The 25746-nt window shown below is 35.6% G+C and overlaps 7 protein-coding genes across 26 annotated transcripts; 3 read left to right on the plus strand and 4 right to left on the minus strand.

Annotated features, from left to right (window-relative positions):
- Position 1: 1 nt before the first annotated feature.
- Positions 2–6231, plus strand: LOC100877117 (prohormone-4). Of its 2 annotated transcripts, none has more exons than XM_003699232.3 (4): positions 2–454; positions 1559–1690; positions 2231–2383; positions 2626–6231. In XM_003699232.3, exons 1-4 carry the CDS (start codon positions 325–327, stop codon positions 2817–2819), a joined length of 609 nt encoding a protein of 202 aa, XP_003699280.1. In that variant the 5' UTR covers positions 2–324; the 3' UTR covers positions 2820–6231. The 2 variants fall into 2 exon arrangements, with proteins under 2 accessions (XP_003699280.1, XP_076393803.1); XM_076537688.1 differs by lacking the exon at positions 2–454 and adding an exon at positions 1232–1271.
- Positions 5710–8368, minus strand: LOC100876932 (NF-kappa-B-repressing factor). The gene is made up of 8 exons (XM_003699315.3): positions 8193–8368; positions 7974–8107; positions 7640–7871; positions 7448–7574; positions 7214–7386; positions 6984–7154; positions 6748–6906; positions 5710–6359 (listed from the first exon to the last, which is right to left on the minus strand). Exons 1-8 carry the CDS (start codon positions 8366–8368, stop codon positions 6344–6346), a joined length of 1188 nt encoding a protein of 395 aa, XP_003699363.3. The 3' UTR covers positions 5710–6343.
- Positions 8369–8553: 185 nt separating this feature from the next.
- Positions 8554–9954, plus strand: mRpS2 (mitochondrial ribosomal protein S2). 5 transcript variants are annotated; one of them, XM_076537685.1, is made up of 4 exons: positions 8556–8693; positions 8870–9057; positions 9129–9221; positions 9284–9954. In XM_076537685.1, exons 2-4 carry the CDS (start codon positions 9021–9023, stop codon positions 9940–9942), a joined length of 789 nt encoding a protein of 262 aa, XP_076393800.1. In that variant the 5' UTR covers positions 8556–8693; positions 8870–9020; the 3' UTR covers positions 9943–9954. The 5 variants fall into 5 exon arrangements, with proteins under 5 accessions (XP_076393801.1, XP_076393802.1, XP_076393800.1 ...); XM_012279600.2 differs by having other exon boundaries at positions 8668–8802; XM_076537686.1 differs by lacking the exon at positions 8870–9057 and having other exon boundaries at positions 8554–8693.
- Positions 9943–12207, minus strand: LOC100877233 (dehydrogenase/reductase SDR family member 7). 6 transcript variants are annotated; one of them, XM_012279584.2, is made up of 9 exons: positions 12004–12207; positions 11897–11927; positions 11428–11574; positions 11207–11359; positions 10997–11103; positions 10683–10922; positions 10488–10607; positions 10257–10426; positions 9943–10185 (listed from the first exon to the last, which is right to left on the minus strand). In XM_012279584.2, exons 3-9 carry the CDS (start codon positions 11549–11551, stop codon positions 10110–10112), a joined length of 990 nt encoding a protein of 329 aa, XP_012134974.2. In that variant the 5' UTR covers positions 11552–11574; positions 11897–11927; positions 12004–12207; the 3' UTR covers positions 9943–10109. The 6 variants fall into 6 exon arrangements, with proteins under 6 accessions (XP_012134974.2, XP_012134981.2, XP_003699281.2 ...); XM_012279591.2 differs by having other exon boundaries at positions 11742–11927; XM_003699233.3 differs by having other exon boundaries at positions 11742–12207.
- On the minus strand, positions 11952–16072 carry LOC100877153 (phospholipid scramblase 2). 10 transcript variants are annotated; one of them, XM_076537683.1, is made up of 8 exons: positions 14231–14593; positions 14052–14133; positions 13855–13956; positions 13586–13735; positions 12835–13049; positions 12571–12732; positions 12331–12477; positions 11952–12106 (listed from the first exon to the last, which is right to left on the minus strand). In XM_076537683.1, the coding sequence occupies exons 3-8, from the start codon at positions 13922–13924 to the stop codon at positions 12077–12079; spliced, it is 774 nt and encodes a 257-aa protein (XP_076393798.1). In that variant the 5' UTR covers positions 13925–13956; positions 14052–14133; positions 14231–14593; the 3' UTR covers positions 11952–12076. The 10 variants fall into 10 exon arrangements, with proteins under 10 accessions (XP_076393798.1, XP_076393797.1, XP_012134934.2 ...); XM_076537682.1 differs by having other exon boundaries at positions 13855–13970; XM_012279544.2 differs by lacking the exons at positions 14052–14133; positions 14231–14593 and adding an exon at positions 15649–16072.
- A 154-nt stretch (positions 16073–16226) lies between these two features.
- Positions 16227–25072, plus strand: LOC100877270 (uncharacterized). Its single transcript, XM_076537673.1, has 12 exons — positions 16227–16367; positions 16472–16570; positions 16683–16815; positions 16898–17142; positions 21109–21396; positions 21465–21589; positions 21879–22051; positions 22209–22473; positions 22545–22907; positions 23000–23149; positions 23213–23527; positions 23651–25072. Exons 5-12 carry the CDS (start codon positions 21114–21116, stop codon positions 23933–23935), a joined length of 1959 nt encoding a protein of 652 aa, XP_076393788.1. The 5' UTR covers positions 16227–16367; positions 16472–16570; positions 16683–16815; positions 16898–17142; positions 21109–21113; the 3' UTR covers positions 23936–25072.
- Positions 24949–25520, minus strand: LOC143265447 (uncharacterized). The gene is made up of 2 exons (XM_076537689.1): positions 25322–25520; positions 24949–25251 (listed from the first exon to the last, which is right to left on the minus strand). Exons 1-2 carry the CDS (start codon positions 25410–25412, stop codon positions 25130–25132), a joined length of 213 nt encoding a protein of 70 aa, XP_076393804.1. The 5' UTR covers positions 25413–25520; the 3' UTR covers positions 24949–25129.
- Between the last annotated feature and the right edge of the window lie 226 nt (positions 25521–25746).

A 25746-nucleotide genomic window follows, 5' to 3' on the forward strand; every position in this document is an offset into this window, starting at 1 on the left:
GGTGTGTTCACAGTGCTTGTGCACCCCGTGTCACGCGCCAGCCACTTGGTGTTGAAAAGAGATAGAGGGTGGCTGTGAAACGAGAAAACGTCAGGGCAGGAAAAGTGAAGGGAGACAATTGTATTCATATTGTTCTTGGAGGAATCAGCGTGTCAACGACTGTTATTTCGATTTTAGCGTTTATCAAACAAGTTTGAGCTTCACGAGCTTTTAACGACGTACAATAGAGGGTAATTCCGTATTGTTTCCCTGTTAGCCAACGAACAATACGCATAGTGTGCGAAACCCGTTCATCGATATCAATTTCCTGGCTACCGGCTAAGAATGGTTCAGAGATTTTGCACTAGTGTGGCTGCGCTTAGCCTCGCCCTGAGTGCTTGCGTTGTTTTTCCGCGTGCCGTCATGGCGATCGACTTGAGTCGATTTTATAACGACTTCAAGTCGAAACGGACAGGTAAGTTGTCATTGTCTGCTACGAACGGTAATCGAGTCTGAACATAACCATCATTCGTTTATCGCACACCTTTTAACGTTACATTCTAGTCTAAACAAGAATCATTCGTCTATAGACTGAATAGTAATCGATTAAGCTATATCGCGTAAACTATAACTATTCAAATAGCGTTGATGACAGTCATTTGCAACGATACCAGATGTCATTGCTTTTCTTCATCTATATTTATGCATGTTAACCCTTAGCCGGTGGAGTGCAACTTCCGGTGCACATATGGTGAGTTGAAGTCAAGTAAACTCCCATAAATGTCAATTTTTTAGCACAATTTTTAGGACAAAGCACGAGTAATTTATCGATCTCGAGTAGCCCGATAATTTTTAATCAAATCGGAACAAATTTGGTTTATACAGACTTTAATTTATAAATTTAATTTCTACCTCGATTTCAAGTTCCGATTCGATTCGATAGTTCGGGTACTCGATATGTTCGATTACCCGCGTATATAATTTTATTTCGTAAAAGATTTTCTAGTACAGTTAAATGGTATATGTATATGCATAGATGTACGAAACAATGCCAGAATAGTTCTGTTAAGGGTAGAGCACCGTTAACACGAGGTTCTATGATACGCGGTGTACATACATTTTAGTCTTGATGCGATCTATTGTGCGGATGGTAACGTCGTTTAAGTGGTAATTTGAATCCACGTAGTGTACTCAACGTATCACGATTCATCTTCGTGATGGGCTGTCTGTAGTTTATTCAATGCAATAGAACGTAGTTCGTTTCGTTATGGAACGTGGCATAATCACTAGCAGTAATAAACGTTACTTTACGGGGGGTAAACCCTCGAGCAATAAACAGCATTGAGATTCTTGTGGCAGCGAACCGAGAACTCGAATTACCGTCTTCTCTAATCGAGTATTTGAATCGAACGAAAAATCGATACGTCAATTCGACGATACTGTCATTTTTCTCTTCGATACGCATATCGATAATTGCTAATTTAGCACGTACTAAATGCGCACTTCTTCGAAACGACGGTCCATATATTCTTACCAGCTAATCTCCCAAATTAATATCTAATACGTTTGATTGTTACAGAAAATGCATGTCACCCGTATGAGCCGTTTAAGTGCCCAGGAGACGGAATATGTATTTCAATCCAATATTTGTGCGATGGTGCCCCGGATTGTCAAGACGGTTACGACGAGGACTTACGACTATGCACAGCTGGTAAGTTTATCCATACATTTACACTCTTTCTTTGATAAAAAAGTGTAACTATGGATGAATAAGCGTGGATGAAAAATAGGCACAAGGTTATGAGAAAGTTTCCACACGGAATGTAGCAGTTGAGCTTAGAATATGTAGAAAGGCTGATTTATACACGACCTATACTACTGCTTTCCTGTCTATCGCGTGACTATGATTACTGAATTGAGAATGACGCACCTTGTGCGTCGTGTGGTATCTGTTGTAAGACACACCAGGTGTGTCTTATAAGGAAATTATCAGTGGCTAATACACAAGAATTATAAACACACATTTAGTGTTTTCAATGAAAACAAGATTAAAGATTTAATGGTAATTTATATTGTACAGAGTAAAATTTTTGTATTTATTATTTTATGTATAATATAAATATCAGTTAAGGTATGAAGGATTTGTAATAAATAATAGTACTATTTTTAATTGTATAAAGCTAAAGTTTAGCTGTACTATTCTAGCATAAATACTTAAAACTTAACTGGTACTACCTGTTGCACATTTTAGCAAAAAGACCACCGGTAGAAGAAACAGCTAGTTTCTTGCAGTCATTATTAGCGAGCCATGGTCCTAATTACCTGGAAAAATTGTTTGGAACTAAGGCAAGAGACGCACTGCAATCTTTGGGTGGAGTGAACAAGGTGGCCATTGCTCTTTCTGGTAAGTAACTTGTTGATTCGTGAAGATACACGTTCATTGCTAATAGAATGTAAGTTAACTCGTCATTATACTTGAATTGTATGTTTTAAAAATGTAGGTTATAAGTTATAAGCTATGTTAATAATGTTATCATCTTGATATCTGGTCTGTATATTATTGAGTATATAAAAAGTTGATTATAGATGTAACTAATTGTAGATTATTAAAATTTGTACTTGATAGAGGAATATATGTGTTTGCAGAATCTCAGACAATCGAAGACTTCGGTGCAGCGTTACATTTAGTACGAGCGGACTTGGAACACCTGCGTTCCGTGTTCATGGCTGTGGAAAACGGTGACCTGGGTATGCTGAAGTCCATCGGTATCAAAGACTCCGAACTAGGAGACGTGAAGTTCTTTTTGGAGAAACTCGTGAAAACCGGCTTTCTCGACTGAACGTGCCACTCCCTTGGAACGACATTGCGGAGGCACTATCACGTTGGCTGTATCGTATTACAATCGCATTATTCTATCGCTTGAAAGCCCGATTGTTCTTTGACGAGTCTCTCTCGCGACGCGATCACTCGTTTTTCTTTCTACTCTCCTTACCTTCCCATCGTTTTCTTTCAATGGCTTCTCATCGTTCCTGCTTTTGAAAAGAATACGCTACGAGCACCGAGATAAGTCGAGATATATACCTTATACATTATCGAGAGGCACGGGAGTACCGAACGTTTAAACTTTCATTAAATGTCAAGGGTCGATGCTTGTATATCTGTGCACACCTTTAATGACCCAACGTTGCTCTCTTGCGCTGCAATGAACGCGCTCGCTTTAACGAACGACGTGTTGTTACGCTTCCAAGAAAGAAGAAAGTAATAAAAGAATGTCGTGACGATGGAAGTCACGCATTGAGCATCGCGGCAACACGAAGCTTAGTAATTATGCGAGTCAATTAATTATATTTTAACGTATTCGTCGTCACACTGGCATGCGATCGATACGCAAGTTAATGTATATGTGGCTAGTATGGCGTAACCGTTACGCGACACGCAACCACCTTTCGAGAGACAGAAAACGAGACAATTCATCCAACAAGTTATTAACTTATTTATCGTTTGATTCTTTTGTTTGATTTCATATTATGTATAAGCTTTTATGCATTCATTGTTAAATTATGCGAAGTAACAACACGTACTCGTGCACGCGCAAAACCTTTCTGCCTTGCAACCGAATTGCACGTGATTTTTGTTGTAAACTATCGTGTGCAATTATGTAATATGTATACAATATATGTATGTATGTGTACATATATACAGGGTGTACCAGAAATTGCGTAAATTCTTGCTGCATCCTGTGCGTCTATTGCGTTCTTGTAAACCGTATTACTGCTGGTACAGTACCATGAAAAGGTCTTTCTACGGATTTCAGTTTCCCGTCGTATCGAGAGCAATTTATACAAACATTTCGGAATGTTTCACCAGCTTGATGTTTAGAACGAACCTTACTGGATATAGTTTGCCTTTGAACGCGCCATTGAACACTGTTGAACACCGATTATTCAATTAAGTGAAGGACAATCAAGATAAATCAGCCATATTTCTCTTCTATTACATGGGAAACGCTTTTGTACCGCTTCGAGTAAAAGGATGTTTGATCGCATGTCTGGAATCAAGATATTAGAATCGGTGATAGTTAATTATATTTTGAATAAAACTTAGTTCTCGCCGATACGCACCAAACGGAAATACGTAGACAAATCCTGCTGGAATAAATTCGAATATACGTGAAACCTCTTGCGGTTCGTTTTGTACAGATCTTTATTTTGTAACCAAATGTAAACCTTAGACAATCATTGTCAATATTTCAGGTTCTAAACATTTTGAGTATTTGATTTGGTAACGTTTCTTGTGTAGGCAATGAGAATTCTGAAATATAGTCAATTGTATTGATTGAGGTCTCCAATTTGAAACGCTACAGATACCGCAGGCAACGACACTTAACCAGTCTTGCACACTTGGACCGCAAAGGGTTAACCGTATATTTTGTAACATATGCTTTGATACGTTATTTTAATCGTCAATAAAGCGAGAAGATCGATACAAACCTTCGCTGGCAGGAAGAACTTTGAATCGAGTTAATCAGGTATCCAGTTGGTTTTGCAGTGACGTACAAATTTTGTTGCAATCTTCTCATTTTTTCTTGTAGAACCGATTGATCTTTAGTCAGATATGAGTGCACGAATCATTTATGTAAAAAGAAGCCGTATATCTGTATATGTATAAACGAATATGTATGTATATATACATATATATATATGTATATCTATTTTAAAAAAATGAGAAAGCGAAGCAGGTACAAATCGAGCACCTCGCGTTCCTTCAGGGTATAACGCGCACTTTACTTAAGATAAGGAAAGATGCAAGTTATATATATATATATATATATACATATATGTATAATGTATTAATATTTTCATTACGGTAACGCAACATAACATATCAATATGAATACATATCAGTAAAGTAATAAATGTCGATGGTTCTCCGTTTTTCTTTCTATTCGAGGAAATGAATTTGAAGAGGTTAAAGTAACCGGGGAACCAATTACACCTATTGAGAAAGACTTTCGTTTGACGACGAAACTCATCTCTATATTTTAAGCGTAATATCTTCTAGTCAACCAATGACATATCTTCTAATATAAATAATTAAGTATATATTACATATCAACAAAAGAGTCACTTTTATCAAATAGTAGATATAATATTTTGGTATATAAAAGAGAATAATGGAGAAGAAAGAGAGAGATACAGAGATATGTAACGTTCCCTCCAGATGTCAATTACGGTCCAAAGTAGGGCCTGGACCGAGGACAGAATCCTGAGGGAAGTTGTGTAAACTTTAAGAAGAAACTTTCGTAGGACCAAGACGTTCTGAATCTCCGCTCACGAACGCCTTGACTCTTTACCTACCCCTCCCCCTCAATTTCGACGTGTTATATTTAAGATAGGACCGTTCATCTTCAATGGTAATTGGAAATAATGAACCCAAACATGTACAACGCGCAGTGCGTATATTTCCATCGCTATAGAACGGTGTTGTATACAGGAAAGACCTCTTATGTGGTTTATTATCTCATACGTGAGCACTTGTTGCAACACCCAGCGAGGAATTCTAAAATGCTTGTACACGCCACGTATTCTCTTACCTATCGTTTACATCAGCTTGTATGCGATCCAAAGACAATCCATGTAATCCTGAATTATCCATGTATGTTTTACAACGCACAGCTGCTATTGTGTAAAAGATTCAGTAGGTACGTCATCAAAAATTACCAACATGTCTTCATTGCAATTTAATTTATTAAAATGCATTTAATTTATTAAAATGCATTATTCAAATGTAACAAAACATATCTGCATGATCCGTCCATAGTTGTCCGCTGGAAAAAATTCCTTGTAAGATCAATTTCGACGAACATGTAATTTAATTTGATTTGTGTTTCTTGTTCTTTATTTTGCAATACACACTGTAGCGTGAACGAGCATTATTGGATGTTTCTACCGATCGATAAATTGTACAGCGCATATGTATCCGTAATCAACATTGACCATCTTAGTTATCAAGATTTAAATAATGTGATAATGTAATAAAATCACACGCCGTCGTGTCTATGTTACTTTCGACTTCTATATTGTTCTACTGCCAAAGCATTCTTATTATACGGCAACTGCGACGTACCATACACTTGTAAGTGATCTTGCTTCTTAAAGTTTTTGTACTTCTATTAATTAAAATACAATGTTCTTGGAAATAAGTTCAGCGCGCGATGATCATTAAATAAAGTGAACGTTTCTTCAGTTTTATTTTACGCAATTGACATTGTACCTGACCACGTATATTGCTTGTGATTATTGTGATTATTAAAGTTTTTTTTCTGCTTTCATAGTTTCTTTTTTCACTCAGTCATAGTATCTTTCAAAATAGAATGAATCTAAAATAAAGTTTACAAATCTTACATATAAATCTACCAAATTTAACAAGGGAGTCAAAATACTAAGTTTATTGCATAAAGTGTTTTATTGCATAAATGTTAAGTTGAAGTATAAAAACTAAACAACAAATATGGAAAAAAATGTGTTTGTTAACCATGTATTTCGACTTAATTCTTAATACGTTCCGCACCAATTTCTTAAGAAATTACTTAATGTCAATACGTTCTATAAAATAAGTTTCTAAAACAGTGTTTTCTAATTATTTCATTTGTAATCTATTATCACGTGTATCTGTTATTTCGGTACGGAATGTATTAAATCTGATATACTGTATGTTATCAAATTTATATGATGTACAGAAAAATAAGTATATTCTTTTTTATTTACGTCTCAGTTGGTTCAATTAACTCATATTTGTTGGTAACCCCTCCAAGACTCTTCAATTCGTTGACTAAATCTCGTACATCTATTTTACGAGAAATTACCAATGTTCGTTGATCTTTAGGACCATAACTATGTGATTTTAAGCCCAACTGTCTTGCTATCCTAAATACATTTAAAAATACATTTAATAAATAATATTTTCAATGCAAAAATTGTACGAACTTCGTCATTAAACTTACGTGTGCATTGCAGCTCTTTCGTCGTTTGTAAAGGCTGAGAATACTAAATCGTTTCTCATGTCACCTGCTAGGTACTCTCTCATGATGTTTCTGGATTTGTATTTTACATGATTTAGCGACGAAGAATTTGACTTCAATCCTAAGCCTTGTCTGCTGATCTGTTGCTTAACACTATACAATCAATGTTAATATTTTATAGTACTCTAATACATAAGAGAAACTGTACTTACGTAATAGGTTCTACAATTCCTTGCTGTGATTTACCAAGACCTCCACCAGTCCAACCCATTAATTTCATTAGTTTCCTTCCAATATTGTCATCAGAAATTGAGTCTTCTGTTGCTGCTCCTTTCACCATCGTTGTTGTAGTTACATTAGAATCTTTATCTATATTCTGCTTTATCTAAAATATTAAAACAGTAGGTCAAATCAAATTCAACATACATAAAAAATCTATAACTCACCTTAATTGTATAATAATATTTCTTTAACTTTTGTAATCCATTATGAGCTGCTTGTTTCTTTGCCATTTTTCTATTCAAACCAGAAGCTTCTGCCAACAGCTTTGAATTGATAAAAATAGCGCACTGACTACAAGAACCAGAAGTTAATTTTACTTGTATGTACAAAGAAATATAGATATTAAAAGCATATACCATGTGTTACTGATTCTATCAAATTTCCATTCTAAAACACTTCCTGATGCATTAACTGCAGAAGCAATTATGTTCTGTGGTACATCACCCGGCCTTTCTACCAATACAATATTACCAAACGGAGGTTCTTTTAATTTTATTTTTTTAACTTGATTAGGTCTTAATTCACTAGATGAGCTTGTACTTTGTGCTTTTGTATCAAATTTATTGGTAGATGTAGGGGCATTTAGTCCTGGAAAACATAAGTAAATAATGATACACGAATAAACAATTTTATGTTATTCCATTTTAAATTATTAACAAACATGATAGAACTCACAGTTCTTTGATATACCTTTAACCTTAGAGCTAGCAGCATCGGAAGCTTTTACAAATGTTCTTTGCAATTTAGTTTTTTGTTTTTCTCTATAATCACCAACGATATCTTGAGCTAATTCTGCTATCAATTGCATTGTCTCTTTTGGATATCTAAAGGAAATATACTCAATCATAATCAGAGAAAAATGAATTTCTTATAAATGGTATATAAAACTGAGCAGCACATAAATTATACCTGCAGCCAAGTAACTCGACATTGGTAAATACTTGAGCTAAACAAACAAGTTGATCTTCTGGAAATTTGTCCTTATGTGCTAAAAGAAATTTACGTCTAAGTTCCCAATGTTCATCAGATTCATGTTCTGCTTTATGTTGTTCTACGTCCCATTCTTCTTCTGTAGTCATTTTCATCACAATATAACAGGTTTTATATGACAATGCACGAATCTACATATATAAAAATAACTATTCGTCAAATGCGCGTTGTTCACTAAATGTTAAACATAACCTTCCGAGGAAACTCGGAAAGGGTACCAAACGCTACTAACTCTTACTACTGTTTCATAAGATGATTGTTTAAGTCAATTTTTCTTAAATAAATATTTTCGTTTATTGTACAATATATACAAAATTTACAGTATAAAATGTTGTCTAAAAATTTGATCATAACCATTTATTTTCACTATTGTTCCTATAATAGAACATCGCATAGTGTCGCTAGTAGCTAGTTCATGGTGTATGTATATACACACGTGGTATCGGTAACACAGTTATAGCTTAGTTAATGGTGGAATTATGGTGTATTTAAATATACTGTGTATATAAGGACAGCAATACTTATTACAGTACATAATAATTTAGCGAAAACTGTTGAAATGTATCATATTAAACTAGTATCAGTTTTTGTTTTAGATTTTACAATGAAATAGATTTCATTTACACCGACAGTACAATTTGTCTAACCTGCTAAGTTCAACTTACAAATTTTGATAAATCTACTTATTTTCTGACAAAGTTGTTTGCTAGTATATAATCGAAGCTTTAAAGTGAAAAATTTGCCACAATGACTTACTTTGTAACACGAACGCTTTCATCTAAATGTAAATCTATATTTATTCTTAGACTATAATTTATATACTATAAATATGAAGTAAATTATATTTTGTTCTAGTGTGGAAAGATTGGAGTATTGTAAGGCCAATGATGCATTTTCCTAGGCATACATTATCAACGAAAGCTATGCCTCAAGAAACAACCACAAATGGTAAAAATATATTATGTTGTATAAAACATATATTCTTAATATTTATAAACTCAATATTTTAATTTCAGGCAATATCAAAGAAATAGATCCTTTGAGTCATCCAGATTACTTTCATGTTCATGATATGTTTACTGTTAAAGATTTATTTAATGCGAGAGTACATTTTGGTCATAAGGAAGGTTCCTTAAATGACCTTATGAAACCTTTTATATTTGGTTCAAGACTAGGGCATTTAATAATTGATTTGGATAAAACTGCTGAGCTTTTACGAGATGCGTTAAATTTTACAGCTCACATAGCATATAGAGGTGGAATTATTTTGTTCATAGCAAAAAATCCTCAGATCTCTTATATAGTAGAAAAAACTGCCAAAGAATGTAATGAATACGCACATACTAGAAAATGGAAACTTGGAACATTCACAAATTCTACCGCTGAATTTGGAACAACCACTAGGTTACCAGATTTGTGCATATTTCTTACTACTATGGAATCTGTAATTCAGCAGCATGTAGCAGTGGCACATGCAGCCAAAATGGCTATACCTACAGTTGGCATTGTTGATACAAATTGTAATCCAAATCTTATAACTTATCCTGTTCCTGGAAATGATGATACACCTTGTACTATAGAATTTTATTGTAAATTATTTAAAGAAGCAATAATGAGAGGGAAGAAGCGTAGAAATGAATCGTTAGAAATAAATGAAACAGAAACGTGATTTCATATTGTAGCATACTGTCTTTGTTGAATTTATTTAATACCTTTGTTTTTACAGATACCATAAACAAGTGATTAAAGTGATTTTTAAACGACTTTAAAGTAGAAACTTTTATACAGTATGAATGCATGGTAAAAAAGTTAATATGTAATGTAAATATAATATACTCATTGTTCTTGTTTAATCGTTGCTTTATCATCTCGTAGACGTTGCAGAAATCGTGGTCCCAAAAGTCTAAATATCCTAAAGTGTAATATTATCATGAAGCACATACAATAAAATATTATGATTACTAAAAACGTAAAATATTATACCAAGATCCTATATTTGGATAATACAATCTCAGGTATATTAACTGAAGCACACGTGCCCTACTAATCCATACTTCAGTTAGTCCATTTGCTATTGCAATTCCCATTAATATAGCACAGCGTTCGGGACTAAGCTTATTCAACGAGTTTTTATTTATTTCTTCACCATATGTCTGTAAAAAAAATATACCGAGATATTTTAAATTTCTTATGACAAGATTAGTTTAAACTTACTTTTCCAATTTGTTCTGTATATGCTTGTGACAAAAAGTTAGTTTCAATGGGTCCTGGACATGCTATTGTGACTTGAACATTTTTACCTAGTTTTTCAATCATAAAAGCGTTAAAATAACCCTATGAACAATAAAAAATATATTAATAATTGGTGTAAATATATAACTGTGATAGCTGTAATTTAATGTCACTAACATGTAATGCATGTTTAGTTCCACAGTAAGTAGCAGAAAATGGTACTGATGCAATTCCAGCAACGCTTGAAGTAATTACAAAGTGACCTGTACCTCTGTTAAGAAAGTACTTTGCTACTAATCTGTTTAAAGCTATGTGTGAGAACACATTTAAATCAAACATCTCTTTGTCAACATTTATGTCAATTTTTTCCCATTCTGCTCGTTGTGAACATCCAGCATTACTTACTAATATGTCCAACTGAAATTAATTTATAATATAATAAAGGTTTCATTTATTAATTTTTAATTAAAACAAAAGGTTCAAAGTATTACTTTTTCAAATTTAGCAATAATATGATTAAATGCAGATTCATGACTGTTTGTGTCTCTAACATTCATTACAAGTACTTCGATATCTGAGCTTTGCAAATTAGCATTCTCTAAAAGTAAATAAAAATAATTATGACAAATATACTTAAAAAAATAAAGAAAAACAGCAAATATATTTATGAAGTTTCAAAAATGTATATCATTTTCATTTACTTTGAAGGCAATTAGCTTTTACTCTTTCTAGTTCTGTTTCTCTTCTCGCTGACAGAATCAGCTTGCAGCCAGCTTCTGCTAATACATACGCAAGATATTCCCCGATTCCACTTGATGCTCCAGTTATCCATACCACTTTCCCTTGTAAAGAACCTATGAAATGCAATGGAATACACAGTGATTTAGAACGAAAAAAGTATACATGTTTACAAACTACTCACTTATAGGTTTTCCAAATTTTTCATGCAAAGCAAGATTTATATCACAATCTAAAAACCAGGGAACTATCATGTATACAAGATAATAAATTATAACTATAAAGCCAATAATACTCAAAAGATCCATTTTGTTATAGCGTATAATGTAATCTGCAATTAAAAGATAACAAGGTAATATTCTGTTTTATATGTATTTAAAAACACCAGTCAATGTTTTACATACGTTTATTGTGTTTAATAAATATGTATCTAAAAACATTAACTATTTATCTATATAGATGCTATAATTTGAAAGTATATTTTGATCAAGGGCTTACAATGTGGGAGAAATTCCTTATTTACACAAAACGTTTCACAAAATTTACGTAACAAAGCTTTTATAAAATTGTATTAGTGATAAGATAAAATAAGAGAGGTTTGTATGCTTGGTATAGATACGAGATAGACAAACTATAATTAACACTGTACATACAGAGGTTCCTAGATCCGATAGACAACGTATTCTTAAATCAATAAACCAAAATTAATTTCAACTAATATTTCGTCAATTAAAATATACACTTTGTTAAAATATATTACAGTCAGTTGTCAGTAGCGTTCTTCTTCAATCTTTTATTGCGCCTCGACGAGATACGGTTCGTTTTCTTCAGACTCATGGTCTTCTTACAAAATACATGTAATCCTGTAATATTGAATAAACATTTGATGACAATATGAATCTATATTTAGATCTAGAAAAAAAGTAGCAAAGTTCAGGAGCGACAATTAGGCTAAATAGGATGTATAAAAACATCCCCTTGTTCAGTCGGTAAAGCAGATGTTTTCTAAAATGGAAGTGCTTTTACATTGCAGATTAACCATAGAATGGTAACGTAATAAAACAAAATAATAAATTTAAATGATTACCATTAGAAATGCTGCAGCCAGAAGCAAACTTTTCAATTTTACATTCGTGTCTGCAGGGAACGTAACTAATAGAGTATAATCGTGAATATTGTTGTTCCACTGATGCATCAGAGATGCAATTTGATGAGTACCGTCAATAGAGATTACCTGGTAACACGACATAAAGATCGATGTATCGATTAAAGGATATACAGATATTTAAAATATAAAGAATCGATCGAGGCAAGGAGTCGATCATACTTGGAATTGCGCTTCTTCGTACATGCAGCAACCACAAACGTTCGGTCCGTATATGTTGCAAAGTTCTTTTCTCGACTCGTCGTAAACCGTGAAGCTTGGACCGAGTATACTGAAATTTTCTTCTACTGTACCGATCACATTTGCGCTGACTACTGTGACCTTCTGCGAGTAAAAAATCATTAAACTTCAACTGAAGCTGTTCACATCGAAAATTAAGCGATGGTATACTAATTGCGTAGTATACATCCCGGAAGCTTCACTTACTCGTAGCTTACTAAGCATGCGACTCCATCGAGAATTTATATCCATAACAAATGATAATTCACCACATCGGTCCAAGACGTTGAACTTACAGTGATCATGGATCCATTTTGGATAACTCGATTGAGTTTCAGGTTTCGTTGTCATTGCTAGGAACAGCGTTTCAGCCTGCGGTACTTTGATTCTGTACTGCAATCCTTTATCTGCTCTGCCAAGTACTGAAGCAAACAAATAAACTTTAATTCACAAAGTATTTTACTAATTTTATTAATATTATCTATAATACAGTTAATATTAAGCTTGCATTTTGTATTTAAATTAAACGTTGCTTGCAGATTGGATTCTACTGTTTTAATACAATAACCGCCTTTTCTCCAACGTCAGCTGAACACGCAAGGATATTAAGAGAAGAGTTCTGCGACGTTTATTGTACAAATAGTCAAGTAGGTTTGGATATTTGCAATGAATTTAGATTCCAGACAAATTTAAAGTGTTTAGATACTTCTAGTTATATTAACGCCGTAGTATGATATAATACGTGACGATATAACTAGCTATAAAACACGTGGTCATATAATGCGTACTGATGTATGATACAATATTAAAAATTCACCTATTATTATACAAGGTACATTCAATTATGATTACTCGTACATTATATGTCTGATTATATTAGATTATATAAATTAGATTAGATTATATAAATTCAATGCATATTATCGTTGTTATTGTTACATTTAAGGGAGTTACGAACATGTACTCAAGTCGACGATTTGTTGTATTTCCAATTGTTCCACGTTTCCCAGAAAGTGGCTTCCTGAGAGTGCATTTATCTGCGTCCTCGTAGTCGATACCCAGTCCTGAGTGTTCACAGGGATTGGTCTCCTTGTATGTTGAACTTCTCCTACAAAAAGGTGTTTCTTTTATTGTACATAATAATATTATACAAGATATCGCAACATGATAAAGCGTATTCGCAATATTGTTGATCAGATAACTTCTCATTGTGATCTTGTTACTTACCCGGTTGCGCCGTGATAACAGTGGGATGCGAAAAAACGGGAGGCAACGACTGTGATTCGTTCCGCCGCATCTCTATGACTTCATTGCCTGCACTGTTGCTTTCTATAATTAATTATCTAACATATCACATTTATTACCATGTTTTTACACTGCTTTTTCGTCGTAGGAAACGCTAAATTAAAAATACGACGACTCACGGGAGGAATAACTTCAGGCTGTCATTTAACGAACGTGCTCGTAGCTGTATACCTTAAGACGCGGCGATATAACGAGAGCTTACTGTACCACGCAAATTGATGTCATTAATGGTATATTTTACTAACACCGTTGGTAATAGGAGTTGGAGGGAAACCGAATAAGGCTGAAAATTCTGTACCTGAATAATTATCGGTCGGTGTTCCAAATGTATCACGATTGAGAGCACTAACGTTCATTTTTCCGCGCCTTTCGAATTGCCATTAATATTTCACATTGTACCAGCGATTCTTTTCGCGAATACGGTCAGTTTGCCCAAGTAATTAATTTCCACGTCTCAACAAATTTACGCGGATCGATCAGCGAGGAGGGTCACCACACAAAGATATTGTTTCAAGCTCTCACCGTCGTCCGTGTTTTCGGGGGATTTAAGCAGTCGACCAACAGGTGGAATTCGGTATATTGCTCTCGCGTGATCGACGAGCGATTCCCCGCTTTTACTCTTATCGTCTGATAATGACCGATCGCTTATCGGTGATAATGTGAACGATAAGACGCGTTGCATCTGCTATTGAGACTAGACGTTTTGGAAATAAAAATGTAGCAAGGTTTTGGCTCCTAAAACTGGTAAAAGCGCACTTTGGTACTTGACACGATTGAAGAGTATGTTTATGGAGATACGTATCGGGGATTATTGAAAGTCAAAATAAATACTGATTAGAATCTGTTTGTTTATGTGATTCGACAGACTAGGATGACAAAATTTGATGTACAGAAGCATAGTTAGATAAAGATCTTTTTTAAATAATTATTACTATAATTTTTAATATCTGTCAATCTTTATTATTATAATTGTTATAATTTTTAACGTGTAACTATTAAATGTTTGTGGTATATTTTCAGAACACGGTATCGGAAGTAATATTGTTCCTCGGGTCAAGTTATAGATGATTTCCGAAGAACGTTGGTCACATTATGGGTGGTCGCATTCCTTCTAATGGAAGCGACACGTCGTCCGATAAATACAGAAGGCGAAGCCATAAAAACTGCCCGCGAATCCGTGAGAATATTCTTCAAGAAAGTTCGACCTCTCAAAACTGAATCGCCCCAGATATTCAACCCTTGATTACCAAGTTTGAATATTGATCGTAGACTTTTCGATACCGCCGTATTATTAATTTCAGAATTTCTTCCTAGAAGACGGGGATCTATTTCAAGAATGAAGGGAAGATTTTCAAAAGGAATTATCCTGCGGCACACTATATCGATCTACGTTTTCCTTAAAATTTCCTGCTTCGATTCGTGCTTGTGACACGTTGATGGACAGCAGAAAATGTAGAAATATGTAGGACTAAATGTGGGACTAGTTGATTGCAGGATAATCTACGTTTATTAATCTCTGGTATTATCACTGATTTTTTTTAAATTTTTACTCAATGTTATCTTTGCTTTTAAGGAAAATCTTGATTTGTAGATGGAGTTAGTGTATTAGAAAAAAGGCTACAACTATGATTTGTAAGGTCAGAAGAAAATATTCAATCTTTCATCATGGCGCACTCATGACGTACTTATGACGCACTCTTGACATTTTTGACGCACCTTTGACATTTGTGACGCATCCACGACGCAATCTTGATATTAGTGACGCACCCATGACGCAATCTTGACATTAGTGACGCACCTATGACGCACCTTTGGCATTCGTGACGCACTGACGACGCACCTTTGACATTTGTGACGCACCCATGACGTACTCTGGACTTTCGCGACGCACTCTTGACATTAGTGACGCACCTATGACGCACCTTTGGCATTCGTGACGCACTGACGACGCACCTTTGACATTTGTGACGCACCCATGACGTACTCTGGACTTTCGCGACGCACTCTTGACATTGGTGACGCACCTATGACGCACCTTTGGCATTCGTGACACACTCATGACGCACTCTTGAGATATTGGTGACGCACTGACGCCGCACTTTTGACATTTGTGACGCACCCACGACGCACTCTAGACTCTCGTGACGCACTGTTAACATTAGTGACGCACCCCTGACGCACTCTTGACATTCGCGACGCACTCATGACGCACCTTTGACGTTTGTGACGCACCCACGACGCACTCTTGACGTTAATGACGCAATCTTGACATTAGTGACGCACCTATGACACACCTTTGGCATTCGTGACGCACTCATGACACACTCTGGATATTCTTGACGCACTCTTGACATCTCAGGATTAAGTATTAAAAATTCTTTGTACAAAGATGGCTTATGAAATTGATCTCAAATTGTAATACAAAATGGCGACTGGTAATTTATATTTTAATAAGTTCTTTCAATACCACAATATTGTAGCATGTAGCTTATTTTATTTCTTCTATTAAAATATGTGTAATGAACCATTTTCTTTCCAGGAACCTGTAAATGATTCTTGCAATGGACTTTATAGCATGAAAATTGTACACCTGAAGAAAATGGTGCTTGAAGAAAGTTGAAATTTGAAGACTTTGAAAGTATGAACTTTAGAAATATCATTCATGAATATGAGAACATCAGTAGTTCAAATTTTTTAGATCTGGAAGTTTGAAAGTTTTCAAACTTGAGTTAATTGGAAATAATTTTTAGAAATCCTGTTTTTCCTCAAAGGCTCTTTCATCATTGGTTCACTCTGAATATTGAGGTCCAATGTCCTACATACCAAAGATCAAAGATCTGAAAAAACTGCCAATAATAATCGAGTAATTCAATCATAATACCGGTTGGTTTTCGGCATTGTTCTCTAAAAAGCGTTTATCTCTTTTTCCCTGAAGTATCCGTGTATTGTCGGTCTGTTTTCACAGGCAACACCCCACGCCTTTACTTGTTGCTGCTGCTTCTGTCGTTGCGTTTCACGGCTAAATCCATGCGCGTTTCTATCGATCACCATGGCCCCTATATAAAAAGCTCTCGTCATCGGTAGCTATGGTACACACACAGACCGACAAAATTCCATGAAACTGCGGAGAATCAACGACGGAGTGATACACGGAAGAAACGGGAAAACATACTGCTGATTAGTGACACGTTGAATGAATCATTAAAAACGGTAAGTAAATTTCTTCTAGTAGAGTTATTCGATTCGTTCTTTTAATTTAATCTGTCTTTTAGATTATTTTGCTTTGAGAATTTGAAGAGTTTGAAGAGTTTGAAGTGTGAGAGGATGTGGAGAGATTGGGTAATTTGGAAATTGCAGAATTTGAGATTTGGGGAGTCAGAGTTGAGGATTATGGAAATTGGAGGGGTGATTGAGGGTTAATTTAGGGTTGTGGGTTTTAATATTTGGAAAGTTGGGAATTTGGGAATTTGGGAATTTGGGAATTTGGAAATTTGGAAAGTTAGAAATTTAGAAAGTTGGAAAGTTGGAAAGTTGGAAAGTTGGAAAGTTGGAAATTTGGAAAGTTGGAAATTTGGAAAGTTGGAAACTTGAAAATTTGGAAAGTTGGAAATTTGGAAATTTGGAAAGTTGGAAAGTTGGGAATTTGGAAATTTGGAAATTTGGAAAGTTAGAAAGTTGGAAAGTTGGAAAGTTGGAAATTTGGAAATTTAGAAATTTAGAAATTCAGAAATTTGGAAATTTAGAAATTTGTTAACTTGGGATTTGAAGTATTGTGAATTTTAGAATGCTGAAAATTTGGAAGTTTAAGTATGTATATGTAGAAGCTTAAGTATTGTACAGAATTGTACTTTGGGACTTGCTAGATTGAGGATTCTGCAATTTCAAAATTTAGTGACATAAGGTAATTTAACATGAGAAGAAAATTTAGTGATATAGAAGCTTGAGAAGTTAGAAGATTTTGAACAATTCTGACATCACCCTAGATAACTAATTTTGCTTCACGATCTGTTAGTGTCCTGCACCTGCGACTAATACATAACAGTATATAGATAGAAATGTATGTGTACATATGTACATGTGTATGTACATGTACATGTGCATGTACATATAAATAACTTTATGTAACTTTATATGCACATAATTCTTACTCAGTACACTACAAAGAAAGAGGCTAAATTAAATTAACTTTAAGCAGACTTTGAATTAAACTTGAGTACACTGAATATACCAAGTACACATTAAGTACACTTTGATCTTGACTGTACATATGCAATTAAGTTTGTTAAAATTCTGCTTAGAGGAAATTAATGTAATTTATCTCTTCCGTGTACAAGTTAAATATACGCTGTATATATGTATTAATATCGTATATTTAACGTTGCGGTAGCGAAAGGTTAAAGGTGAACAATCGCACCGTATCTCGAGTGAAACGCTTTCTACCGATAACAGTTATTGTTCCAGTCTGCAAATTGGTTGCGATGTAGAAAACCCGATAACGATTATCGATAATGGTTACTGAAATAATACTAACGAAATACTATTAGTATATAGTCACTATTATATTGTGATATAGTGAACTATATTTATTTAAAGAAAATTTATGTACTCTTTATACTTTATGTATGTAGATGTACCTTATGTACACTCAGGAGCACTGTAAGCTTTGTATGTCCATTTCTGATTGGTCATTTTTTTAGTTTATTGTGATTTGAGAGTATGGTAGATTTAATTTATTGTGACTTGAGAGGTTGGACATTTTTTGAAATTTATTGTGGTTTGAGAATATTGTTATTTTTAATTTATTGTGACTTGAGAGGTTGGACATTTTTTAAGTTTATTGTGCTTTGAGTAGATGGTAGTTTTTAATTTATTATGACTTGAAAGGTTGATCATTTTCTTAAATTTACTGTGGTTTGAGAATATTGTAATTTTTAATTTATTGTGACTTGAGAGTTTGGTGATTTTTAAACTTACTGTGCTTTGAGTGTATTTTAATCTTTAATTTATTATGACTTGAGAGTTTGGTCATTTTTCAAGTTTACTCTGCTTTGAGAGTTAGGTCATTTTTTAAAAATTTACTATGCCTTGAGAGTTTAATACCTTCTTAAAAAATTTAAAGTTCTTTAAGAGTTCAACAATCTTTCTAATTCATTATGGTCCAAGAGTGTAGTCATTTTTTTACTTCACTATGATCTGAAAACTTGTTAATTTGTTAGTTTGAAAATGTCAAGCCTGCATACTTGATTCAAAAAGCACTTATTGAAAGAAAGATGTGTGGGTAGGAATGAAGTAACGAAATCACCAGTTTTCCAGCAAGGTGTACTACAATTTGGATAGTACTCAAACCGATAAGATCTGCGTTCTCTATTCCACTTCGTTCACCGTGCTCGTAGGCGGAATAGGGGTCAGTGTTAATAGGATTCCACCGAGAAGCGGCAAAGCTGATTGTATGCCCGGTATGCGTTAAGTCTATTGATCTGGGGCGAAAAAACGAATGAAAATGCTTGCATCGAGAGGGCCATGCGATTAATTGATGTACCGCTTAAATCTCATAGTGGGAAGAAATTCCATTACTATAATGAAAGAACAAGAATTCCATTACGACAATCAGAGAATAAGAATTCCATTACAATAACAAAAGAACAAGAATTTCATTACAATAATAAAACAATAACGATTGTATTACACTAAAATCGTATTGTACCCTTGCACTATAATTTATCAGCTCCATCCGAAGTAATGACAAGTTATCATTGCGATATTAAAACGGACAAAGAAAGTTAAAATGTTATATCAACTTGATATTCTACAATCTTGACTATGTAAATTATTGTACTTCAATTCTAAATCGAAGCACGCTCAAAATTCGAATGAAATTGATCACAGCTGAAGTACGAGTGCGTTATAAGTGCGTCAAAGGTGTATCATGGGTGCGTCACGAATATTATGAGTACGTCGTGGGTGCGTCACGAGTATCAAGCGTGCGTCATGGGTGCGTCACGAATGCCAGGAGTGCGTCGTGGGTGCGTCACGAATGCCAAGAGTGCGTCTCGAATGCCCAGAATGCGTCACGGGTGCGTCACGAATACCTAGAGTGCGTCATGGGTGCGTCACGAATGCCCAGAATGCGTCATGGGTGCGTCACGGGTGCATCTCGAATACCCAGAATGCGTCATGGGTGCGTCACGAATGCCAAGAGTGCGTCACGGGTGCGTCACGAATGCCAAGAGTGCGTCACGGGTGCGTCACGAATACCTAGAGTGCGTCACGGGTGCGTCTCGAACGTCAAGAGTGCGTCATGGGTGCGTCACGAATGCCCAGAATGCGTCATGGGTGCGTCACGGGTGCATCTCGAATACCCAGAATGCGTCACGGGTGCGTCACGAATGCCAAGAGTGCGTCACGGGTGCGTCACGAATGCCAAGAGTGCGTCACGAATACCTAGAGTGCGTCATGGGTGCGTCTCGAACGTCAAGAGTGCGTCATGGGTGCGTCACGAATACCTAGAGTGCGTCACGGGTGCGTCCCGAATGCCCAGAATGCGTCACGAATGCCAAGAGTGCGTCACGGGTGCGTCACGAATGCCAAGAGTGCGTCACGAGACAGACACATCAAAATAGCGCAAGGAATTATTAAAAGGAAACGAAGATGAAAGCTCGGTAGGCGTTAATCAATAGGGAACAATCTGCCCTTACAAAGACTGAATCCCAAACAATTGTTTGTACGAGAACAATCCCTCGTTGCATCACCAGATCTTGTTACTGCGTCTTTAGGAAAACGAAGGACTCTTCGCTGGCCTTTGAACGGAATCGATCGCAAACTGGAAGCTGATTGTACGAGTAATACGATTTCTTTTCTGTTATGACGAGCCGACACTCTACCTCCCTTTTACCGGTGCTTGTTGACGTAGTTAGGTAACAGGCCACTCCTAAAATATGAAATGAAACTCCCCTTGTAATACGGTGGAATGAGAGCTGCTAATTTTTTTTATTTAAACAAATATTAGTATAAGGTGTTCTTCAATTTGTTAAATTTATAAATTGGCAAGTTGGAAATTTAGAACTTTGAGAATTTGAAAATTTCAGTTTTACAATTCTCAAAGTTTTCTTTCCAAATCTTCCAATTATTATTTTTCCACATCTCCTACCAATTGTAACATCTTTCTTTATTTTAAAGGTAAAATGCTGCTGCAAGAATGGCAGTTGTTACTCCTCCTAACGGGGACAGTAACCGCGCTGGTCCCCGTTTCCCGTCAGTCCATGGAAGAGTCCCTGAACAGCGCACTGGACGCCATCACCAGAAAACAAAGGTCCCTGGACAATAATCCTCAAGAATACTACAACGAGCTTCGCTCCTTCAAATACCATGGCGGCGACGGGGACAGGAAATTCAACAGGGAACGTCCTGATGATGAGAACAGGGAGCTCGAGGAGGAGGACGAGGAAATAGAATTCTTACCCAGCGGTAAAATTAATTCCCACATTGATTTGTTCCATTTTAGAATTTATTTTCATTGTACGAATTGATTGTAGACGTTGGACAGCTTGAAATGGTGGGAAACGACCTTCCGGATATAAATGACAAGGTCCTGGAGAGAGCACTGATGGATTATTTGGACAAAGCTCTGATGGACTATTTGGAGAACAACCCTCAACAAGTAATGCATTTTGATGCTTTCTTGTAACGACACATTTATCTCTACATAAATAATTTTGTAAAAATATATAGCCTCATATATATAGGCACTGTCTGCGAAAGAGATAAATAGGATTTTTTAATTGTAATCATTAGGATAGATATTACCCATAAATTCTATTCATTTCTATTCATTGTAAATGTAAAAACTATTGTATCAGTCCTTTTGTATTTCTGGAGATATTTGTCCCTAAACTTGTGGTATATATTTATTAGTTGCAAGCTTCAGATTTAATGATTGATATGTCCAGGAGGCACCCGTCACGTCGTCGTTCCGAGAGCGCGAGCGAACCAACCGTAAAAGAGGTCCAGAGAGACTAAACAGATCAAACGAATATTACCAGGAGCTGGCAAAGGTGATCCTGAAAAAGATGCTTGACGTATGCCACAAGTTCAAAGGGGAACGAATCAATAAACCTGAAGAGTTAGTACATTACTTCCATAACAGCATAGGTTATATCTAATGTGGAGATCACAGATTTGTGGAATCTGCAAAAAAATTTAACTCATAGAATTGAGAGTACCAATTTCATTTATTCTTACAACTTTCTATGAACGCTAATAGAAATATTGTGTAACAGAGTTCCTGATCAAATGTCCTGGGGTGAATTGATGAACAAGGAAGCCTTGTACCGGGGACAGGAGAGAGAGAATGAAGAGAACGAGTATGATTTAGAGCAAGATCCAAACTTGTTGTACACCTCCTTAGCTGAGCGAAGAAATGTGAATGGCAGGTATCCCATAGGACGTGATCTGGGAACCTATAGAAGCATGGCCAAGCGTTATCCCATTGCCAAGAGAAGTCCAAAACCCTTACCTACCAAGAAACAAGTTACAGATCCTAAGGTAGCATACTCTCCTTGTAAAATTCTATCTAAAGTACATCAAGTTGTTAATGAGATGTAATGTGCATTAAGGTGGCGCAAGATCTGGGTGCACTGTTTGGTACCCAATCTACTGTCAACCACACCCACAATCATGACCACGACCAGGACCATGATCACCAGCATAACCACGATCACGATCACGACCACGATCATGACCACGATCAGTCCAAACACGAGAGTTCCTCAGAGTCTCCCAAGGTGAGTCCTCCACCAAAGGGTCAGAAAGAGAACGCAACCAAACTGAGCAAGTCGAAGAACATCGAGGTGAGGAAGAAGAGCGTTGATTGGTCTCAGTACTTTGGAATGGACCGGAGAAGGAAGAAGGCCAACTTCATGGCTGGTCAAGGAACACAGAATCAAGATGATGACTGGATGTTGCAGCGTTATTATGAGGTAAAGTGTTCAACAACATATGTTGAAATTATATATAATGTCCTATGATCTACTTTAAGTATGTTAATGATAATAAGAGAAATTTTATTTAGAACATGGTTGAGAACCTAAAAGCGAATGACCGAGATTATCAGAAGGATATGCGGAAGGAACAGATGAACAGACAGAAGAACATTAGGGACATGATCGTCGACGACGCTCTGAGATACGCAGACTCAGAAGAGGGTGCAGATTTGCAGAAGGTGTGACGCATGAATGTAACAATTATTAACAATGTAACAATTATTAATGTCACAATTGTACAGGTGAAGGCCCGTGTAGCCGTTGCATACGCACTCGAGAAAATGAAAGCTCTGAACGAACTGAGGAACAACGTGAACGGAATGGAAGCGCAGAAGATCAATCGTTTACAGAATAATCAGACGTCCAGTTTTCGAGAAAGGGCCGGTGACAAGCGTTCGGGCAACGGTTTAATCGAGAACGAAGCTTTCGAGGAAAATAGAGTCTGCCCGGAACTGGAGGCGATCGAGATGCGATGTAAAACTGCGGATAGTTTGGCTGGCGACGAGTCGCAGATGCTTTATCTTCCTTGTGTGATGCTTCAGATCTGCTTGGCATGCGTATGGGTCTTTGAAGTTTTATAATTAGTTGTCTACCAAGAGTACAACTCTGAACTTTATAAATTAATTGTACCAAGTATTAATTGTACCAGTCTAACTCTAAGGTTTATAAATTAATTTTAGGTCCAGAATGATTTGGAAGTTGAGTGCGTATCCAACTACGCAGTAGAGGTGACAAATATCTGTGAGACACAGGAAATACGAGAGGGACAGAAAGCAGGGGAGGCGTGTGTCAGCACAGCGTTGATACTGATGCAGTTGCAACCACCAGCAGCAGTCTCCATGCAATGTCACGTTAACGGCAACGAGTCCTGTTTGCGACGCTATCACTATCGTTACTCTCATCGTTATCTCCGCTATCCTTACGGGAAAGAGTATACCAATGACGCGACGTCCACGTCACGTTGAGAAAATCCTCTGTCGTGAAAAGCTGTGTGGCTCTCCATGAAATGTGACCTCGAATCGAGCTTTATTTTCCGTAATTAATATTTAGTATCTCGCTTAGTTTGTGTGCGACCAAACAGGGGTAGATCGGTCTAAATTTTGGCTTGAAAGAATGAACTATTATTTTTGTTTAAGGTAGATTAAGAGACGCGGGAAAGAATTGAAAGTCGATTCGAGAACACGTGAAAATATTGACGAATATGGTTGACAATGATCTCAGATTTTTGCGTGTAATAGAGTGGCTCGAGAGACCGAAAGGGTTGTTCTATTTGCGAGGTGTTTTTTATGCTTTTCTTCGTTCTTTTGTTTGAAATAAATACGACGAAAGATGAATGACAATAATTATCGACTAATGTTTTGTTATTAACTTTTAAGAACGATTGAATTTCTTTTCAATACTGAGCTGAATAAAATTGAATAAAATCAGTGATGATTTGCCTGTCGATAAAACAGAATTTGAACTATGTAATCGGTACAAATATTACATGCAACTCGAGTAGATACCTCGCAAACAAAATGGACTGTATAATAAAAAATCATTTTAAAAGAGACGTTACACGAAGAGTATAATACGATTATCATCTTACGAATTTTTTCGTAATGCATGAGTGGTTACAAATTTTCGTCACATTTTAATTAGTTAAAATATGATAGCTTCTAAACACTGTTAATTTTTTACTTTAAGCGCTAGTTAAAGATTTTATTTTAAACCGGTGTCATTCATGTAACAATTTCAGTTGTCAAATAGAAAACATTTAATTATCAATTATAATTTAATTTATTAATGGTAGGAACTTTGAAGCTGTGCTTCTATAATACATACTTCCATTACATTGTGTTGCTATTTAGAATTTACTTGTTTCTTCCATCTTTGCGTCATTAAACTATAAATGTTGAAGTATGCGTCAAAGTTTGTCAACATCGAAGGATATATAATGAAATTTACAAGAGGGACAATGAGTCTATTACAGCATAAATTTCCATGTGATTGGATAACAGAAAAGTGTATTGTATATTTGTCTATCTTTACGTTATTGAAACTGTGAGTACATTCTATGTGTCAGTCCTATATTCGAATGTAATAAATATATTTCAACATAATCGTCTTTTATATTGTTTAGTATTTATCTCCATATATTTCAAACGTCATAAGACTCCTTACATTGATGACTTATTGCCTGAGTCCATATTCGCGTTCATTTGTTTAAATGATTCAAAAATTTCGAGACATTCTGGAGTATATAATTTTAAGAATTCCAATTGCAACTGCGCGCATTCAACTGAAATGATATAAAACATTTGGTAGTTAAAACTTCGACCTTGAAAATATGCAAATAAATTTGTTTATACCTCTCCACTTGAAAACCATTTCCAATTTCTTTCTCAATTCTAAATTCAGTTGATTTATTTCAAGTATTATATCTTTATTATGATCTGACATGATTATTTTCCAATAATTGTGCAGTGCGATGTAAGAAAGTGTGTATACTTTGTCACTGCGTAGTTACATTTTAGGAATCTATCGAATAAGGCGCCCAAAAGCGCAATCAGGAAAATTGCGTGGTGCCAAATTCAAATCTCATGGCGCCAAACACGAATTAAATATGTAAAATCAGAATTAAACTATATTTATATTAAGTCGTAATAAAAATACAATTATACAAGTAATTCAATGATATTTGTTTCAAAATATATGTATTTACTATTTGAAAATTGCTTTAATTGTTCAAAACAGTGACATTTAATTGCATTCTGAATAAACGTGGGAGCGTTGC

Source organism: Megachile rotundata, chromosome 11, assembly GCF_050947335.1.
Source record: "Megachile rotundata isolate GNS110a chromosome 11, iyMegRotu1, whole genome shotgun sequence".
In the NCBI taxonomy this organism is placed as follows: Eukaryota; Metazoa; Arthropoda; class Insecta; order Hymenoptera; family Megachilidae; genus Megachile; species Megachile rotundata.

What these genes read in the sequence shown, in the direction of transcription:
- LOC100877233 (XM_012279584.2), bottom strand. Translation starts at nt 11,551, where the DNA reads ATGGATCTTTTGAGTATTATTGGCTTTATAGTTATAATTTATTATCTT. An exon ending in AAAAGCTAATTGCCTTCAAA is followed by an intron (nt 11,104 to 11,206) that starts GTAAATGAAAAT and finishes ATTTACTTTTAG; the next exon opens with AGAATGCTAATTTGCAAAGC. An exon ending in GAACTAAACATGCATTACAT is followed by an intron (nt 10,608 to 10,682) that starts GTTAGTGACATT and finishes TATTGTTCATAG; the next exon opens with GGTTATTTTAACGCTTTTAT.
- LOC143265447 (XM_076537689.1), bottom strand. Translation starts at nt 25,412, where the DNA reads ATGTCAGATCATAATAAAGATATAATACTTGAAATAAATCAACTGAAT. An exon ending in AATGGTTTTCAAGTGGAGAG is followed by an intron (nt 25,252 to 25,321) that starts GTATAAACAAAT and finishes ATATCATTTCAG; the next exon opens with TTGAATGCGCGCAGTTGCAA.
- mRpS2 (XM_076537685.1), top strand. Translation starts at nt 9,021, where the DNA reads ATGACTTACTTTGTAACACGAACGCTTTCATCTAAAT. An exon ending in ACGAACGCTTTCATCTAAAT is followed by an intron (nt 9,058 to 9,128) that starts GTAAATCTATAT and finishes ATTTTGTTCTAG; the next exon opens with TGTGGAAAGATTGGAGTATT. An exon ending in TCAAGAAACAACCACAAATG is followed by an intron (nt 9,222 to 9,283) that starts GTAAAAATATAT and finishes TCAATATTTTAA; the next exon opens with TTTCAGGCAATATCAAAGAA.
- LOC100877270 (XM_076537673.1), top strand. Translation starts at nt 21,114, where the DNA reads ATGCTGCTGCAAGAATGGCAGTTGTTACTCCTCCTAACGGGGACAGTA. An exon ending in TGTTGCAGCGTTATTATGAG is followed by an intron (nt 22,908 to 22,999) that starts GTAAAGTGTTCA and finishes AATTTTATTTAG; the next exon opens with AACATGGTTGAGAACCTAAA. An exon ending in AGGGTGCAGATTTGCAGAAG is followed by an intron (nt 23,150 to 23,212) that starts GTGTGACGCATG and finishes ACAATTGTACAG; the next exon opens with GTGAAGGCCCGTGTAGCCGT.
- LOC100877153 (XM_076537677.1), bottom strand. Translation starts at nt 14,614, where the DNA reads ATGCAACGCGTCTTATCGTTCACATTATCACCGATAAGCGATCGGTCA. An exon ending in TGTTATCACGGCGCAACCGG is followed by an intron (nt 13,736 to 13,854) that starts GTAAGTAACAAG and finishes ACCTTTTTGTAG; the next exon opens with GAGAAGTTCAACATACAAGG. An exon ending in ACGAAGAAGCGCAATTCCAA is followed by an intron (nt 12,478 to 12,570) that starts GTATGATCGACT and finishes TCGTGTTACCAG; the next exon opens with GTAATCTCTATTGACGGTAC.
- LOC100877117 (XM_003699232.3), top strand. Translation starts at nt 325, where the DNA reads ATGGTTCAGAGATTTTGCACTAGTGTGGCTGCGCTTAGCCTCGCCCTG. An exon ending in CTTACGACTATGCACAGCTG is followed by an intron (nt 1,691 to 2,230) that starts GTAAGTTTATCC and finishes TGCACATTTTAG; the next exon opens with CAAAAAGACCACCGGTAGAA. An exon ending in GGTGGCCATTGCTCTTTCTG is followed by an intron (nt 2,384 to 2,625) that starts GTAAGTAACTTG and finishes ATGTGTTTGCAG; the next exon opens with AATCTCAGACAATCGAAGAC.
- LOC100876932 (XM_003699315.3), bottom strand. Translation starts at nt 8,368, where the DNA reads ATGAAAATGACTACAGAAGAAGAATGGGACGTAGAACAACATAAAGCA. An exon ending in AATATTATTATACAATTAAG is followed by an intron (nt 7,387 to 7,447) that starts GTGAGTTATAGA and finishes TTAATATTTTAG; the next exon opens with ATAAAGCAGAATATAGATAA. An exon ending in GAAAGAGCTGCAATGCACAC is followed by an intron (nt 6,907 to 6,983) that starts GTAAGTTTAATG and finishes AAATGTATTTAG; the next exon opens with GATAGCAAGACAGTTGGGCT.